Genomic DNA, 16,196 nt, shown 5'->3' on the forward strand with positions numbered 1-16,196 from the left:
ACCATTAAATAAATAAAAAGCAAGGGGACACATTATGCAAGGAATTGCAGAGAATTTCGCAAGCCACCAATCAAAGATTGGCACAATATGTTTGAAACCTAATGACCATCCATTGCCATTCACATCCACTCCACCCTCCTCTGCCCATATATGCCACACAACCTCTTCACCAACACATCTCCGTAGTCGCCTCCTCCTCTGACCTTGGCGTAATTATACTGTTCCCCAGGTCAACATTACATTGGACATATTTTGCTTTGAAAATAAATAACTAGAGCGAAGTCGACGGCACACCATCGCAAATCCCCCATACTTCCCACCTAAAGCAAAGTTGAAAGATGGAAAAAGGTTCCACCAGGAATGACCCAATATCAAATTTTGGGTAAAAATTTTTTTTCCTGTTTTTTGTTACCCCCAAGTCCCCACCCCCTGGGGCATGAACAGGTGATCAAATCCAAAAAACAACATATTTCATGTGTCTCCCAATGTTGACTGCATTTACAAAGTTTCATTTTAAAATGTTAAAAAATGTGCCCGTAATTGTATTTTTTGGCATTTGACCTTTTGACCCTGCCCCAGTGGGCAGGGAGAAAATGATATTGCTCTCGCACTCTTTTGCCATGTGGTGATCATAACTACCATAGTTCTACAATTTTACATTCCAATGCTGATCTTGAGGGCACAATGCGAAACGTATTTGATATTACATCTGTGAGGTATAGCACCTGGACATCCTGCTTTTAATTGGACATTGGTTGTGATCACAAGAGGAATTTCAAATAATATGTGCTGAAATAAACGGTGTTTGCAGCATTTCACTACTGTAGTTGGAGGTCATTTTTAGAAACAAATCTCTGGTATAAGGTTGCTATGACCATGTGCCAAAGTAGTGTATCTTCATCTTAGGTGAGAAGTCCTCATATAATGCAGTGAGGTGTGTTCCCATGACAACTACACTTTATGGTACACATCTGAACACACAACAGGTGTGAACTAGAACGGCACTCAGTAGACAGCATACCTCCACCAGGTGAACAGTTTACATTTTGCATCGAGGTGAATAGTTTATATTTAAAAGATTCTACTAGCCTGATCCGGATCTTCTCCAAAATTGAATCGATTCTTCCTTGTCACACACACAACCGGTCCACCAAGTTTCGTCCAAATCCGTCCACAACTTTTTGAGATACCCTGCAATGTATCGTTTTTGGCCCTATCTTCTCCAAAATTGAATCGAATCGTCCTTGTCATGCACCCAACTGATCCACCAAGTTTAGTCCAAATCCGTCCACAACCTTTTGAGACATCCTGCTATGTATCGTTTTTGGCTCTATCTCCCAATGGTGAAGAATCACTTAAAAAATTATACTAGCCGGATCCGGATCTCGATCTTCACCAAAATATAATTATTTCGTCTGTGTCACATACACTACCACTCTGCCAAATTTCGTAAGAATCCATCCACAACTTTTTGAGATATATTTTTCACAGACAGACAGACAAACAGCAGACGGGTGAACACATAACCTCCATCCACTTTTGGTGGCGGAGGTAAAAACCAAGAAGCTGATGCTCTAGGTCCCCCGTCTTTTGGGTCGTATGAAGAATTGATCTGGGTCATATGAAACCTAAATCTTGAATGGTTTTTGAAATATCACGTGCACAAGCCGAGTTACCAAGATGGTTGCTGTGGCAACATAATTCAGCCAATCCCCGCCGTGATCCAATCAAGTTGAGATAATGTCATGAGGAATAGACATCTACAAAATGAAAGCAAAATGTTCAACAGTTTTTGAAATATCACGTACACAAAAGTAGATAGACAGATGATCGGTCGGTCGGACGGATTCACTTTAATGTCCCCCGTCTCTGACCTTGTCGAAGAGGCGAGGGACGAAAATATGAACAATGTTGGAAGTGAATGAGCTTCATGACCACAGATATGACAATATGAACACATCACCACAGAGGGTAAACCTCAGTCGCTATGCCTATCAATCTCCAATTCTTTATTATCCCTGTGATTTTTGATAAACGGGGGGATATTGTAATTGGCTCTGTCTGTCTGTCTGTCTGTCCGTTCGTCATGGTATCTCAACCAGAAATTCAACACATTTGGTAGTTATCATCAGCACATGGCAAGAAGGTGCAAGAGCAGCGTCACTTTAGGCCCCACCCCCAAGACCAGTGTCAAAAGTTCAAAAACGAAAAAAAAAAATGCAATTATGGGGACATTTTTTAACATTGAAAAATGAAACTTGGCTACAGTAAAACATCGCCGTCCATGGCGGTTATGTACCTGTATACCTCAGCGAATGATAAAATCGCAAACTGCGAACAGTTTATAGCATGCAAGTGAATGAGATACATTTCAGCCCCCCAAAAATCAAATCCAAAAATCTTTAATAAATTAAAAATAAGACATTTAATCGAAAAATAAGAACATTTGATTAAAATAAAATCAAGTAAGTAACACTTACCATCAATAAGAAGGCTTTCCTGCTTAGAGCACCTGTACAGTAAAGTACATGTCGTCGGTAGCATCCCCAATGCAGCAGAACAAAAGGATCACTGGGTTCTTCTTCGAGATCTAACACACTTCTTTCTTTTTCTTCAGAAAAGTTATTTTGTTCCATTCTACTGATATCTTTTGCTTTCTACTATTCTTTTGCACGCTGCCTAAAGATGCCCCATGTATTGTTTCTGTCAGTGTAGCATACCTGAGGGAGGGGGTTCAAGGTAGGGGGAGGACCCCAATTCCCTCCATGTAAATGTGTATTGTATAGCACCACCCTGTGGTAGCCACTAGCCAGTATTACAAATCATCTTATGTAAGAAGAAGACCACTCCTTTTGCATCTACAGACTTATAGGGCTGCAGAAGCAGTTTCCTAGGCTGTGGGGGGGGGGGGGGGGGGGGACAACCCGGGATGGGGTGCCACTCCGACGCAGGATAATCGAATGGTTCATTCTTCCCAGTAATCTGGTACTCATTTTGCCAACCTCGGAAGGATGACAGGCTGAGTCACTCAACCTGGTGTTAATCAGTGGCACGACAAGGGCTTGAACTCAGGACCATGAGATCTTAAGCCAGCTACCTTAGCCGTTAAGCCAACACCAGGCTTCTTCTTATGTAAAGAAAGCTTAAACAACTTGATAATTTGCATTACAGAGATGTTGAAATTTGAGTGAGAATAATTTGAAGTCTTCAAAATGTTTAATTTCACTCATTTTAAGCGGACGTTCAAATCAGAGCATCCAACACTGAGCAGCAAAGCAGAAGTGATTTTTGTGATGCCATATTTAAATAAGCAGCAAGGTTGGTTGACAAAGGTGGTGTTAGCTGACTTCCAAGCAGATGAAGATGACTTCGGGCAAATGGTAGGGTGAACAGAGCAGAATGTTTTGTGAAGTACAACATGTTGTCCTTTGACTAAATCCATCAGTGAAGCGATGGGTAAGAATGCCAAGTACAGTGATAAAAATAAAATGCACAAAAATTAATGAAAAACCAGCAGGTCAATGTGCAGTATATACGGATACTGCCATGGCAATATTGTGTGTAGGAGCGTATAACAAAGCTTTGGGGTTTCTTTGTTTGTTTGCTAATATCATAGACAACTGTCAGAGAGTCTTTTTTTCTTCCCCCTTTAGCTATAAAGGAAGCCTTGACAATATTAGAGCCATGTGGGTGGTTCGTGTGCAGCCTGTGGCTGCTAGTTGCATCATTTTCTGGGGGTTCAATTACCAGACCACTGGTACTCATTTTGCCGACCTCAGAAGGATGACAGGCTGAGTCAGCCCACTCGGTGTTAATTTGGCGGCATGTCAGGAACTCAAACTCAGGACCCTAAGATCTAAAGCCAGCCACAACCACCTTAACTGTGGAGCCAACACCAGGCTTTTATAAGAGCCAAACAAATGGTTGAGATTTTGTTGTTTGTTGGGAGCCAAACTTATGTAAAAGTTCCTTGCATATACAGTGCATTCAGAAAGTATTCAGACCCCTTCACTTTTTTCACATTTTGTTATGTTGCAGACTTATGCTGAAATCGTTTAAATTCATTTTTTCCCTCATCAATCTCCACTCAATACCCCATAATGACAAAGAAAAAACAGGATTTTAGAAAGTTTTGCAATTTTATTATAAAGAAAAACCTGAAATATCACATTGACATAAGTATTCAGACCCTTTGCTATGGCACTTGAAATTTAGCTCAGGTGCCTCCCATTTCTGTTGATCATCTTTGAGATGTTTCTACACCTTGATTGGAGTCCAACTGTGGTAAATTCAATTGATTGGACATGATTTGGAAAGGCACACACCTGTCTATATAAGGTCTCACAGCTGACAATGCATATCAGAGCAAAAACCAAGCCATGAGGTCGAAGGAACTGCCTGCAGAGCTCAGACAGGATTGTGTCGAGGCACAGATCTGGGGAAGCCCACAAAAAGATTTCTGCTGCATTAAAGGTTCCCAAGAGCACAGTGGCCTCCATAATTCTTAAATGGAATAAGTTTGGAACAACCAGGACTCTTCCTAGAGCTGGCCACCCGGCCAAACTGAGCAATCGGGGGAGAAGGGCCTTGGCAAGAGAGGTGACCAAGAACCCGATGGTCACTCTGGCTGAGCATCAGAGACCCTGTGTGGAGATGGGAGAAACTTCCAGAAGACAACCATCACTGCAACACTCCACCGATCTGGGCTTTTCTGGCAGAGTGGCCAGACGGAAGCCAAACAGTTCAATCTTGGTTTCATCAGACCACAGAATCTTGTTTCTCACAGTCTGAGAGTCCTTTAGGTGCTTTTTTGCAAACTCCAAGCGGGCTTTCATGTGTCTTTCACTGAGGAGAGGCTTCCGCTCAGGAGGCACCTGAGCTAAATTTCAAGTGTCATAACAAAGGGTCTGAATACTTATGTCAATGTGATATTTCAGTTGTTTTTTTAAAATAAATTTGCAAAACTTTCTAAAATCCTGTTTTCTCTTTGTCATTATAGGGTATTGAGTGTAGATTGATGAGGGAATAAATAAATTTAAACGATTTCAGCATAAGGCTGCAACATAACAAAATGTGAAAAAAGTGAAGGGTTCTGAATACTTTCTGAATGCACTGTAACAGGGCTCTTTCAGTTTTTATTTCAGGATCCATTCATCTAATTATATGTATTTTTAAACCTCATGTGTGTTTTAATCGTAAAATTGTGTGCAATATGTCTTGCGTTCACATGCACATTCATTTGTTTGTTGTGCATTTGCGTTTCTACTCCCCGAGAAAGCACCCTTATGGGGCCTTAATGATATTGGCCTGCCTTGCGCATTTTGTCGTTCAACGTGCAACCATCCCTGCAATCAGCCAGCCACTGTGAGAAGCCCTAAACATTGGCTTGTCAATTTTACCGACCACTGTGCCAAGCTTAGGCCCATCGGTGTTCGACCCGCAGTAAGGTGTCTGAATATCACTGTGTTGTTTGCAATTACAATAAACTTGGCACCTGTGCTTCCCATACATTACGTAACGCACCACACTCGTCACATTGCGTATAAAACATTGCATTTGCTTTTATTAAATATCGTGATCGTTGGCACGTTTTACTGCCCTAAATGAATGATCAGAACTGAAGTATGAAAGTTATGAGAGGGTGCTCATTTTTGTTATAAAATTCAAATGTTGTGCAAAACACTGTGCAAGTTGAAGATTCCGAGACATTTTGACCTCCAAATGGTCTCGATCCTCCCGAACAATATGCCAACCTTAACATACTTGTTTTCCAATGGAAAGTAAAATTACATTTGTTCCAACCAATAATTCATTATCGTCAGTGTTTTCCAATAAACCACAATCCTGTGCGATTTCAAGTGTTTGTGAATGAGAAATAAATGATGTTCTTCACGTGTTTACCTCTTGAATTATGTAATCGCTCCATAGCTGTGGCGTTCCTTCCCTTAAAGCAATGTGACGTCATGCTATGGGAGCACGAAGAATAACTCACACAACTTCACTTGCCATGCAACATTTTTCACTTTTCTACTTATCGACACAACATACATATCTCATGGAATACCTATTGCACATAAAAATGACATTTGGCCCATCATGCTTGTGCCATTCCACATTCCAACACACTCGCATGATTCGGGTAGCTCAAAATATACAGCTTCTCCAAAGCAGTGAATTTGTCAAGGGTGCCAGTGGACAATAAATCTATCCTTTTCATAAGATACCGTGTGGAGTGTTTAGAATGTCCACAACGAAATGCACACAGGACAGCCAGTTGTGCGTCTTTATCGGAAGCACCGACTGAGACGCAGTAACCCCCTTTCTGGCATTGTACCGTATTTGAATTCGACCCCATCAAGGATCAATCCAGAATATCTCAATTGTATGCATGCAACCAACTGAGATATTTTTTGCCCCATTGTCCTCAATCTCTTTCTCTCCGAAAATATAATTTATGACATAATGATAGCTCCACTATTTTCTGCTGTGACTGAAAGTGGCTGTACCATAGTGGCACGATATTAAGCTTTTGTGATGAAAATCCTCCTTTTTCTCAGTGCATTCATGCGTTCTACAATCCCTTTCCCTTTTTTATTCAGTTTCATGGAGGTTCCTGGATTCCACAGCATCAGTATATTATGCACCCTCAGGTAAGACTGAACAGCTCATTGAACACGTTTGTCTTGTCTGTTTACTGATCAGGTTGCTTGCAAGTCTGCATGTACTTGGATCTACTGGACAAAATTGATTGATTTGATTGATTGATTGATACCTCCAATACAGCGCCTTTAAGAACCCGGTTTTGTTGGTGGATTCCTGGAGGGACTCAAAAACTTTGAAACCGATGCCCTTGACCGTTTGATGCGTACTTTTATGGTAACATTAAGAACTAGAACTGCACTCGGTAGAGCGCAAACCTCCACCAGGCTGAATAATTTACATTTTGTATCCCACTCATAGGCCAGTTCTGCATCTGAACCTGAACCAAAATGTAATCGCTTGTTCTTGTCACCGAAACAACTCGTCCACCAAGTTTCGTCAAAATCCGTCCATAACCTTACAAAATGCTATGCATTGTTTTTGGCTCCATCTCACAATGGTGAAGAGTCACATAGAAAATTAAATAAGTGAATAAAAAAATTTATGCTAAATTAACAAGGCAATGTACAGATGATAAACTACAGTCTAAAAAAGGTCCTAAACAAGACAGGGATGATGTTGGTTTAGAGAGCAGCTAACAGTATTGCCATCACATAACAATCCCTGCATCACTGCGTCATTTACACTTAATCAGTTATTGCTTCGAGCTTCTACAAACACTCCACTGGTTACAACAGTACTTGATTACTCCTGTAGTGTAGCCACATACTGAGACTGTACAAATTAGCAGCCTGAGTACAATGTTTTAATATCAGTACATGATCATCAACTTCTTACAAACTGCATGAACATCTCTAAAAACAGCATTCTATAATTATCTCCATTTGTGATTGGTTATTCTAAGTTGATAAAAAAGAAAAGTAGGAAAGACAACTCAAGCTGCAAGAAGTCCCTGAAATTATATAGCAGCTTCTTAAACTTATGCAGAAATTAAATATAAGAGCTTCTAATACTTTTAGCTCGGCCTAGCCCGAGACAATAGTCTGGAGACTGTGATGAAGGGATTGTTATGTGATGGCAATACTGTGAGCTACTCTGTAAACCAACATCATCCCTATCTTGTTTAGGACCTTTTTTAGGTGTCGTAAGAGGTTGTAAGAGACGACTAAGAGGGTTGGCATCAGGAAGGGCATCCGGCCATAAAAACATTGCCTCAAAAAGAGAACCATGACAATTACAACTACATATGGGCACGGTACAGCCCGAAGTGGAGATCGGTTTCTGAGGTTTGGGACATGGAATGTAGGGACAATGACAGGGAGATCAGGAGAAGTGGTGGAAGTATTGGTCAGAAGAAGAGTGGACATATGTTGTGTGCAAGAGACGAGATGGAAGGGAAGTGGTGTGAGAATGGTGAAGGGTAGGCAGGGACAGAAATACAAGTTTATGTGGCAAGGGTGCCTGGAGGGCGTGAATGGTGTTGGTGTCCTGTTTTCTGAGGAGTTTGTAGACAGTGTGGTGAGTGTGACTAGAGTGAGTGACAGGTTGATGATGGTGAAAATGATGATTGGAAAGCTCTTGGTGAACGTCATCTCGGGATATGCTCCGCAGGTTGGTCGAAGCGATGAAGAGAAGGACAAGTTCTGGTGTGCGATAGAGAAGCTGATGGAAAACGTGAAAGATGAAGTTGTTGTAGTAGGAGGAGACCTAAATGGACATGTGGGAAGGAGTATGGATGGTTTTGAGGGAGTTCATGGGGGTTACGGATATGGTGTGAGAAATGGAGAAGGTGAAAGGATTTTGGAGTTTGCTGATGGAGCTGATTTGTTGATTTCTAATACTCAGTTCCAGAAAGAGGATAATAAGCTTGTTACATACACGCAAGGTGGGTCGACGACAACCGTTGACTACCTGATGGTGCGTAGGCGAGATAGGGGGCACCTCCGGGACACGAAAGGTGATCCCGGGGGAGGAGGCTGTTTCACAGCACCACTTGGTTGTCTGCTACATAAGGGTGAAAGGTGCGAGGAGAGCTCGGCGGGTGAAGTACCAACCGAGAATGAAGGTGTGGAGGTTGAAAGAGGTGACAGTGAGGGAGGCATTAAAAGAGAGGCTGAGTAGGGTAGAGGATGATGTGGTTGAGCCTGAAAGTGGTTGGATGTCAATGAAAGCTAGTCTGTTGGGAGCCTTTGGTGAGGTATGTGGATGGACAAAAGGACCACCGAGGCACTCGGAAACATGGTGGTGGGATGATGAAGTTGGAAAGAGGATTGACGAGAAGAGGAAGAAATTCAAGGAGTGGCAGAAGGCGAAGGGTACGGGAGCACAAACAGCAGAGCATGAAAGTTATAAGGCAGCCAGGAAGACTGCAAAGAAAGAGGTAGCAAAGGCGCAGGAGGCATGTAGGAAAATGTTCGGAGAACGCTTGGATTCGGAAGAGGGTCAGAGAGCGGTATTCAGGATTGCAAAGCAGATAGCGAAAGAGAGGTGTGATGTGATGGGGGTGAGTTGCTTGAAGGATGAAGTGGGACAAATCGTTGTCGACCCAGATGGAATTAAAGGAAGATGGAAAAGATATATGGAAATGCTGTTGAATACAGAGAATGAATGGGATGGCAACATAGAGAGTAACCCAGTTTTAGGACCGGCAGAGAAGATAACTAAGAAGGAAGTTGAGGAAGCGATAAAAGCAATGAAGAGTAGAAAAGCGGGAGGGCCGGCGGGAGTTGTGGGAGATATGTTGAAGGCAGCAGGAAGTTGGGGTGTGAAGAGAATGACAGAGATCTGTAATCTGGTGGTGAAAGAAGGCCGCATTCCAGTGGATTGGGAACTGAGTACCCTCGTCCCTCTATACAAGGGGAAAGGTGACCCTCTGGAGTGTGGCTCGTACCGAGCGATAAAGTTATTGGAGCATGGAATGAAGGTATTGGAAAGGGTGTTGGAGAGGAGGATAAGGAAGAAAGTGAAGATCGACGAAATGCAGTTTGGATTTATGCCAGGAAGAGGAACGACAGACGCGCTTTTCATTGTGAGGCAGTTGCAGGAGAAGTACATGGAGAAGAGGAAGAAGTTGTTTCTTGGGTTTGTTGATCTGGAGAAAGCATTCGATAGAGTTCCACGCAAAGTATTGACATGGGCATTGAGGAAGTTAGGAGTGGAGGAATGGTTGATCAGAGTAGTGATGGCAATGTACAAAAGAGCACGCACAGCTGTAAGGACGAAGGACAGGAACAGTGGTGAGTTTGAGGTGAAGGTGGGAGTGCATCAGGGGTCGGTACTAAGTCCACTACTATTTGTAGCTGTGATGGAGGTGCTGGCTCAGAACATAAAGGAGGGTTTACCGTGGGAGTTGTTGTATGCAGATGATCTGGTGTTGATTGCGGAAAGTATGGATGGACTGAAGGAAAAGATGAACAAGTGGAAGGAATGTATGGAGACAAAAGGTCTGAAGGTGAATATCGGAAAGACGAAGGTGATGGATGGCAAGTCGTAAAGCATGTGGTGAGGTGGAAAGAACTGGGAAGTGGCCCTGTGCTGTGTGTAGGAAGGGTGTCGGAGTGAACTCCATTCAATGTACAATGTGCGCTGAGTGGGTTCATCAAAAATGTAGTGGTCTGAGAGGGTCATTTACCAGTGTGGCAGCTACATTCAAATGTAAGGTGTGCACAGAGGGAGCTGCAGATGGAGGAAATGTTGAGTTGGATCTTGGAGACGGCGTGAAGCTGGAAGGTGTGAAAACATTTTGCTACCTCGGAGACATGCTGAATGGAGAAGGTGGATCAGACTCGGCAACGGTTGCTCGAGTGAGATGTGCATGGAAGAAGTTTCAGGAACTGAGTGGCGTGCTGATGATGAGGGGAGTGTCGTTGAAGCTGAAGGGAAAGGTGTATGCTGCATGTGTGAGAAGTGTTATGATTTATGGGAGCGAGACATGGGTAATGAACGTAGGGAAGCAACAAAGGGTGGAAATGCGAATGGTTTGGTGGATGTGTGGAGTATCGTTGAGAGAGAGGAAGACAAATGATGAATTGCGGAAGATGATGGGAATAGAGCCTGTGATTGATGCTGTGGAGAGGAACAGGTTGAGATGGTTTGGTCATGTGTTGAGGAAGGATGAAAGTGACTGGTTGAGAAGAGTGATGGAAATGAATGTAGAAGGAAGTAGAGGACGGGGAAGACCGAGAAAGACTTGGCTAAAGATGGTGGAAGAAGAAATGCGGGCAAGGGGGTTAACAAGGAGAGATGCAGAAAATAGGGCAAAATGGAGAAGATTGTCATGGGGACCGCAAGGCTAACCCCCGCTCTAGTAGGGAAAATGGCCTTTAAAATGCATGTTGTTTAGACTGTAGTTTGTCATCCCTACATTGCCTTTTTAATTTAGCATAAATTTATTTATTCACTTGTTTCTGTAATTTTTTACAATGTGGAATAATACAATGGTAAGCTACTCAGAGGATACCCAAACTTGGAGCAAAAGTGCCAAGATATCTTAGTCAGCAATGTCAAACACTGCACATGTTCTGAAATTGTCTTACGTAACCCTGACTGTGTCTTGCAGCTCTGTCTTATTGCTCGTTTCTCAAAGAGTAATGTCTTCATCCAGCATCAGGCCACACAAGGACCTGCACTTAGATATGCCCAAAATAACTGGTGTGGTTTCCCTCTAACCAATAGGGGAGGGGCGGAGCTTTTCGGGGAATTTCTGCACGACCGGACACGTGAAAGACACTCTCGTGGGTTTTACTGTTTTGTTCACTTGAAGTGTCAATAAAACTTATTATACACTCAAAATGCAAATGTCCTCGATAAACTACACTGAGAGGACGAAAGGATACTCCTGAAGAGCAGGGCTCTTGCGGACGAAGTGACGGGCAAGACACAAACTCGTCCGAGAAGATGTTTATTGTAAAAACCAACTCGGGAACTCTAAAAAGCCCGTTTATCAGGCTACATATATATCAAAACCAGAAAGCACAACCAAAACCGAAAGCCACGCCTCTTAGGCGAGGCGCGCTTTGGTGGTCACGTGACCGACAGGTGCAAAGGATTATAACCGCACGCGCGGCACGCTTTGGTGGTCACGTGACCGGCCACCCCGGCGCCGTGGTTTGCCCGCCGGTTACGTCACCGGCTGGAGCAAGGAGATTCTGTTGCTGGTCTCGCTTGGGGGACCCAAGGGTCGCTACACACGCCCCCCCAGAATGGACTTGATCCAGGAAGGTCAACCTGAGGGGGGTCCGGATGACCCGACCGAAACGACCCCTGGCCAGGGGGGGGGGGGGTCCGGTGTGGTGGCGGGTGGTCGGACGAGGGGTGCAGTGGACGGGTGGCGGCCGCGCCGCGGTGGGAGAGCCAGCCGTGGCGGCTGGCCGACGTCCATGTGGGCCGGCTTGAGGCGGTCCAGCGAAATCCGGTCCTCCCGGCCGCCGATTTTGACGATGAAGGACTTGTCCCGTCGTAGGACCCGGAAGGGTCCGTCGTATGGTGGCCGGAGCGGCCCCCGGTGCGCGTCGTGGCGCACGAAGACGTACTCCGCCGTGCGGAGTGCTGGGGGGACGTAGGATTGGGGGTCGCCGTGGCGGGACGTGGGCACCGGGGCGAAACGTCGGGCGGCCTCCTGGGAGTCCGTGCGCTGGCGCGCGGCAGACCAGGGGCTGGTGGCGTCGGGAATGAACTCGCCCGGTACGCGGAGGGCCTGGCCGTACACCAGCTCGGCGGTGAACGCCTGGAAGTCCTCTTTGGGAGCCGTGCGGAGGCCCAAAAGGACCCACGGGAGCCGGTCGGCCCAGCCGTCGTCCTGGAGGCCGGCCATGAGTGCGGCCTTCATGGAGCGGTGGAACCGCTCGCACAACCCGTTGGCCTGGGGGTGGTAGGCCGTGGTGCGGTGCAGGGTAACGCCCAACGTGCGGGCGACCGCGCCCCATAGTTCGGACGTGAACTGTGGGCCGCGGTCCGACGAGATGTCCGCCGGTGCGCCGAAACGCGCGACTCAGGTGGCGATGAACGCCTGGGCCACGTCAGCGGTGGTGGTGGAGGCGAGGGGCACGGCCTCCGGCCACCTGGTGGTCCTGTCCACCATGGTAAGCAGGTGGGTGAACCCCTGTGATGGGGGAAGGGGACCCACCAGGTCCACGTGGACGTGGTCGAACCGTCGCTCGGGCATGGTGAAGGGAGCCAGCGGAGCCTGGGTATGACGGTGGACCTTGGCCCGCTGGCAGGGTGTGCAGGCGTTGGCCCAGTCGCGGACGTCCCGTCGCAGCCCATGCCAGACGAAACGCGCCGCCACCAGCCTCTGGCACGCCTTCCGGCCCGGGTGAGAGAGGCCGTGGAGCGAAGTAAAAATGTGACGCCGCCAGGTGACCGGCACAACGGGGCGAGGTCGGCCTTGGGAGATGTCGCACAGCAGGACCGTGTCCGCGAAGGGGACGTCAGCCAAGCGGAGGCCCGTGTCCGCCACCCGGAGCGCCTGCACCATGCCGTCGGTGGCCTGGTCCGTTGCCATTAGGGCGAAATCGACGCCGAGGTGGACGGCGTTGGCGCCGGCTCGAGAAAGGCAGTCGGCCACGGCGTTGTCCTTCCCGGCGACGTGCCGGATGTCCGTGGTGTACTCCAACATTGCGGTGAGGTGGCGCTGCTGGCGGGCCGACCACGGCTCCGTGACCTTGGCCATGGCGAAAACCAACGGCTTGTGGTCGACAAAAGCCATGAACGGGCGGCCCTCCAGGAGGTGGCGAAAATGGCGGACGGCCAGGTACAGCCCGAGGTGCTCGCGGTCAAAGGTGCTGTGCTTCAACTCGTTGGGCAGGAGTTGCCGGCTGAAGAACGCGAGCGGCTGCCAGGCCCCGTTTACCCATTGTTCATGGACCGCGCCCACGGCGTAGTCGGAGGCGTCCGTGGTGAGGGCGATGGGAGCCTGGGGTACCGGGTGGGCCAGCAGCGTGGCGTTGGCGAGGGCCCGTTTTGCGCCGTTAAAAGCAGCGTCCATGTCCGTGGACCAGACAACGTCGCGTTTTGCCGGCTGGCCGCGGAGGGCGGCGTACAAGGGCCGCATGAGTTGCGCCGCTCGGGGCACGAAGCGGTGATAAAAGTTCACCATCCCGAGGAACTCCTGCAGCGCCTTGACGGAGCGGGGGCGCGGGAAAACGGCGATGGCCTCGACTTTGGCCGGTAGCGGCACGGCGCCGGTCCGGGTGATGCGGTGGCCCAAAAAGTTGATCGTCGCCGCACCAAAGTGACATTTGGCCGGGTTGACGATCAATCCGTGCTCGCTGAGGCGGCCGAACAGCGTCCGGAGGTGGAGGAGGTGCTCGGCTCTGGACGTGCTGGCGACGAGGATGTCGTCCAGGTAGGTGTAGAGGAACGGCAAGTCGCACAGCACGCCGTCCATCAGGCGCTGGAACGCCTGTGCCGCGTTTTTGAGGCTGAAGGGCATCCGGAGGAATTCAAAGAGGCCGAAAGGTGTAATAACGGCCGTCTTTGGGATGTCGGCCGGGCGGACGGGCACCTGGTGGTACCCCCGAATCAGGTCCACTCTTTAAAAAATGGTCCGCCCGGCAACCGGGCGGAAAAATCCTGGATGTGCGGGACGGGGTACCTGTCGGGGGTAGTGGCGTCGTTAAGGCGGTGGTAGTCGCCGCATGGCCGCCAGTCGCCCCCCGGCTTTGGGATGATGTGCAGCGGCGAGGCCCAGGCGCTGTCGGAGCGCCGCACGATGCCGAGGCGCTCCAGCGCGGCGAATTCGGCCTTGGCGACGGCGAGTTTGGCGGGATCGAGACGGCGAGCCTGGGCGTACACCGGCGGGCCCGTAGTGGGGATGTGATGCTCGATGCCGTGACGCACCGCGATGGCCGAAATCGTCGGTCGCGTGAGGGCGGGGAACTCCGCGAGGAGACGTGCGAAGTCCTCTGCCAATGGGAGGACGCAGGAAAACTCGGTGGGCGCGGAACGGCTCAAGGCGCATGCCAGGGAGCTGAAAGTTTCGGCGTTGACGAGACGCCTGCGTTTCACGTCGACCAGCAGCCCGTGGGCGCACAGAAAATCGGCCCCGAGCAAAGCCATGGGGACGTCCACCGTCACGAACTCCCAGTGAAAGAGCTGGCTGCCGAAGCGGAGGGCGACGGTGCGTGGGCCGAAGGTGCGGATGGCGGAGCCGTTGGCCGCGATTAAGGAGGGGCCGCAAACGGCGGCCCGCCTGTCCTCCGCCGAAGCGGGAATGACGCTCAGCTGGGCGCCGGTGTCGCAGAGAAAGCGCCGCCCCGACGCTTGGTCGGCGATGAATAGCAGGTTTCCGGAACGGCCGGCGTTCATTGCTGGTAGGGAACGCCGGCCCGCCCGTTTCCCGACTTGCCGAACGTGCACGGGGGTCAACATGATCGGGCCTGGCGTGGAAATAACACCAGGCCGGGTCCGGCGGGGGCTCCGGTCGATGCGTCGGGACCGGGCGACGCGGCGGCGCCGCTGCCAGTCGCGCCGGCCCGGCGGCCTCCGGGAAGGAAACTGCGTCGCGGGCGGTGGGCGGGAGGGCTCCCGGCCGCCACCCCGACGAGCTGGCTCGCCGCTCCGGCGAGCTGGCTTGCCGAATCTATCTTGTCGGCCTCCTTGGCGAGGTCGCGGGGGTTCACGATGGTCGTGCCTACCAGGGCGACCCGTACCTGGGCCGGGAGCTGGCGAAGAAAAAGCTCCCGAAACAGGAAATCCGAGGGGTGCTCGCCAAGCAACGCGAGCATGTAGTCCATGCGTTCGGACGGGCGCGTATCGCTGAGCTCAGGAAGGTCGAGCAGGCGTCGTGCGCGCTCAGCCGGGGAGAGGGCGAAAGCGCCCAGAAGAAGTGCCTTGATGCCGTCGTACTTGCTGTCAGCGGGCGGGTTCTGGAGGAAGCTCAGGCAGCGGGCGGCGGTCGCGGAGCCAAGCGCTGTGACCACGTAATAGTATCGAGTGGCGTCCTCCGTTATGCTACGCAGGGCGAACTGGGAGTCCGCCTGTGCGAACCAGACGGCGGCATGTGCTTCCCAGAAGGTGGGCAATTTGAGGGACACTGCGGTGTCCATCGCGTGTCGTAAATTCGGGGTCACCAGTGAAGAGCAGGGCTCTTGCTTGAGACGGACGAAGTGACGGGCAAGACACAAACTCGTCCGAGAATATGTTTATTGTAAAAACCAACTCGGGAACTCTAAAAAGCCCGTTTATCGGGCTGCATATATATCAAAACCAGAAAGCACAACCGAAACCGAAAGCCACGCCTCTCAGGCGAGGCGCGCTTTGGTGGTCACGTGACCGACAGGTGCAAAGGATTATAACCGCACGCGCGGCACGCTTTGGTGGTCACGTGACCGGCCACCCCGGCGCCGTGGTTTGCCCGCCGGTTACGTCACCGGCTGGAGCAAGGAGATTCTGTTGCTGGTCTCGCTTGGGGGACCCGAGGGTCGCTACACTCCAACCGTTGTTTTGTATCAGTGGGTGGGGCCGACATTTTTTATCCGCGTCATCCCGACGTTAGTACGTAGAGTCGACAGTGCCAACGCACTCTCTGATAATAATAGTTTTGTAAAATTTACTTCAATGAAGAACTTTATCAAGACATGATATAAGTATTTATC

General features: G+C 49.3%; 1 protein-coding gene across 7 annotated transcripts in view; it reads left to right on the plus strand.

Annotated features, from left to right (window-relative positions):
- LOC137410963 (RNA-binding motif, single-stranded-interacting protein 1) overlaps positions 1 to 16,196 on the plus strand; it is a 125,975-nt gene that overhangs the window by 61,443 nt on the left and 48,336 nt on the right. For all 7 annotated transcript variants that reach the window (XM_078768924.1, XM_078768925.1, XM_078768927.1 and 4 more), the window contains exon 7: positions 6,600 to 6,650. In XM_078768924.1, the coding sequence (XP_078625050.1) occupies positions 6,600 to 6,650 (51 nt within the window). The remainder of the gene's footprint in view (positions 1 to 6,599; positions 6,651 to 16,196) is intronic.

The sequence above is a fragment of the Myxine glutinosa genome, unplaced genomic scaffold (assembly GCF_964187855.1).
Source record: "Myxine glutinosa unplaced genomic scaffold, kmMyxGlut1.1 SCAFFOLD_712, whole genome shotgun sequence".
In the NCBI taxonomy this organism is placed as follows: Eukaryota; Metazoa; Chordata; class Myxini; order Myxiniformes; family Myxinidae; genus Myxine; species Myxine glutinosa.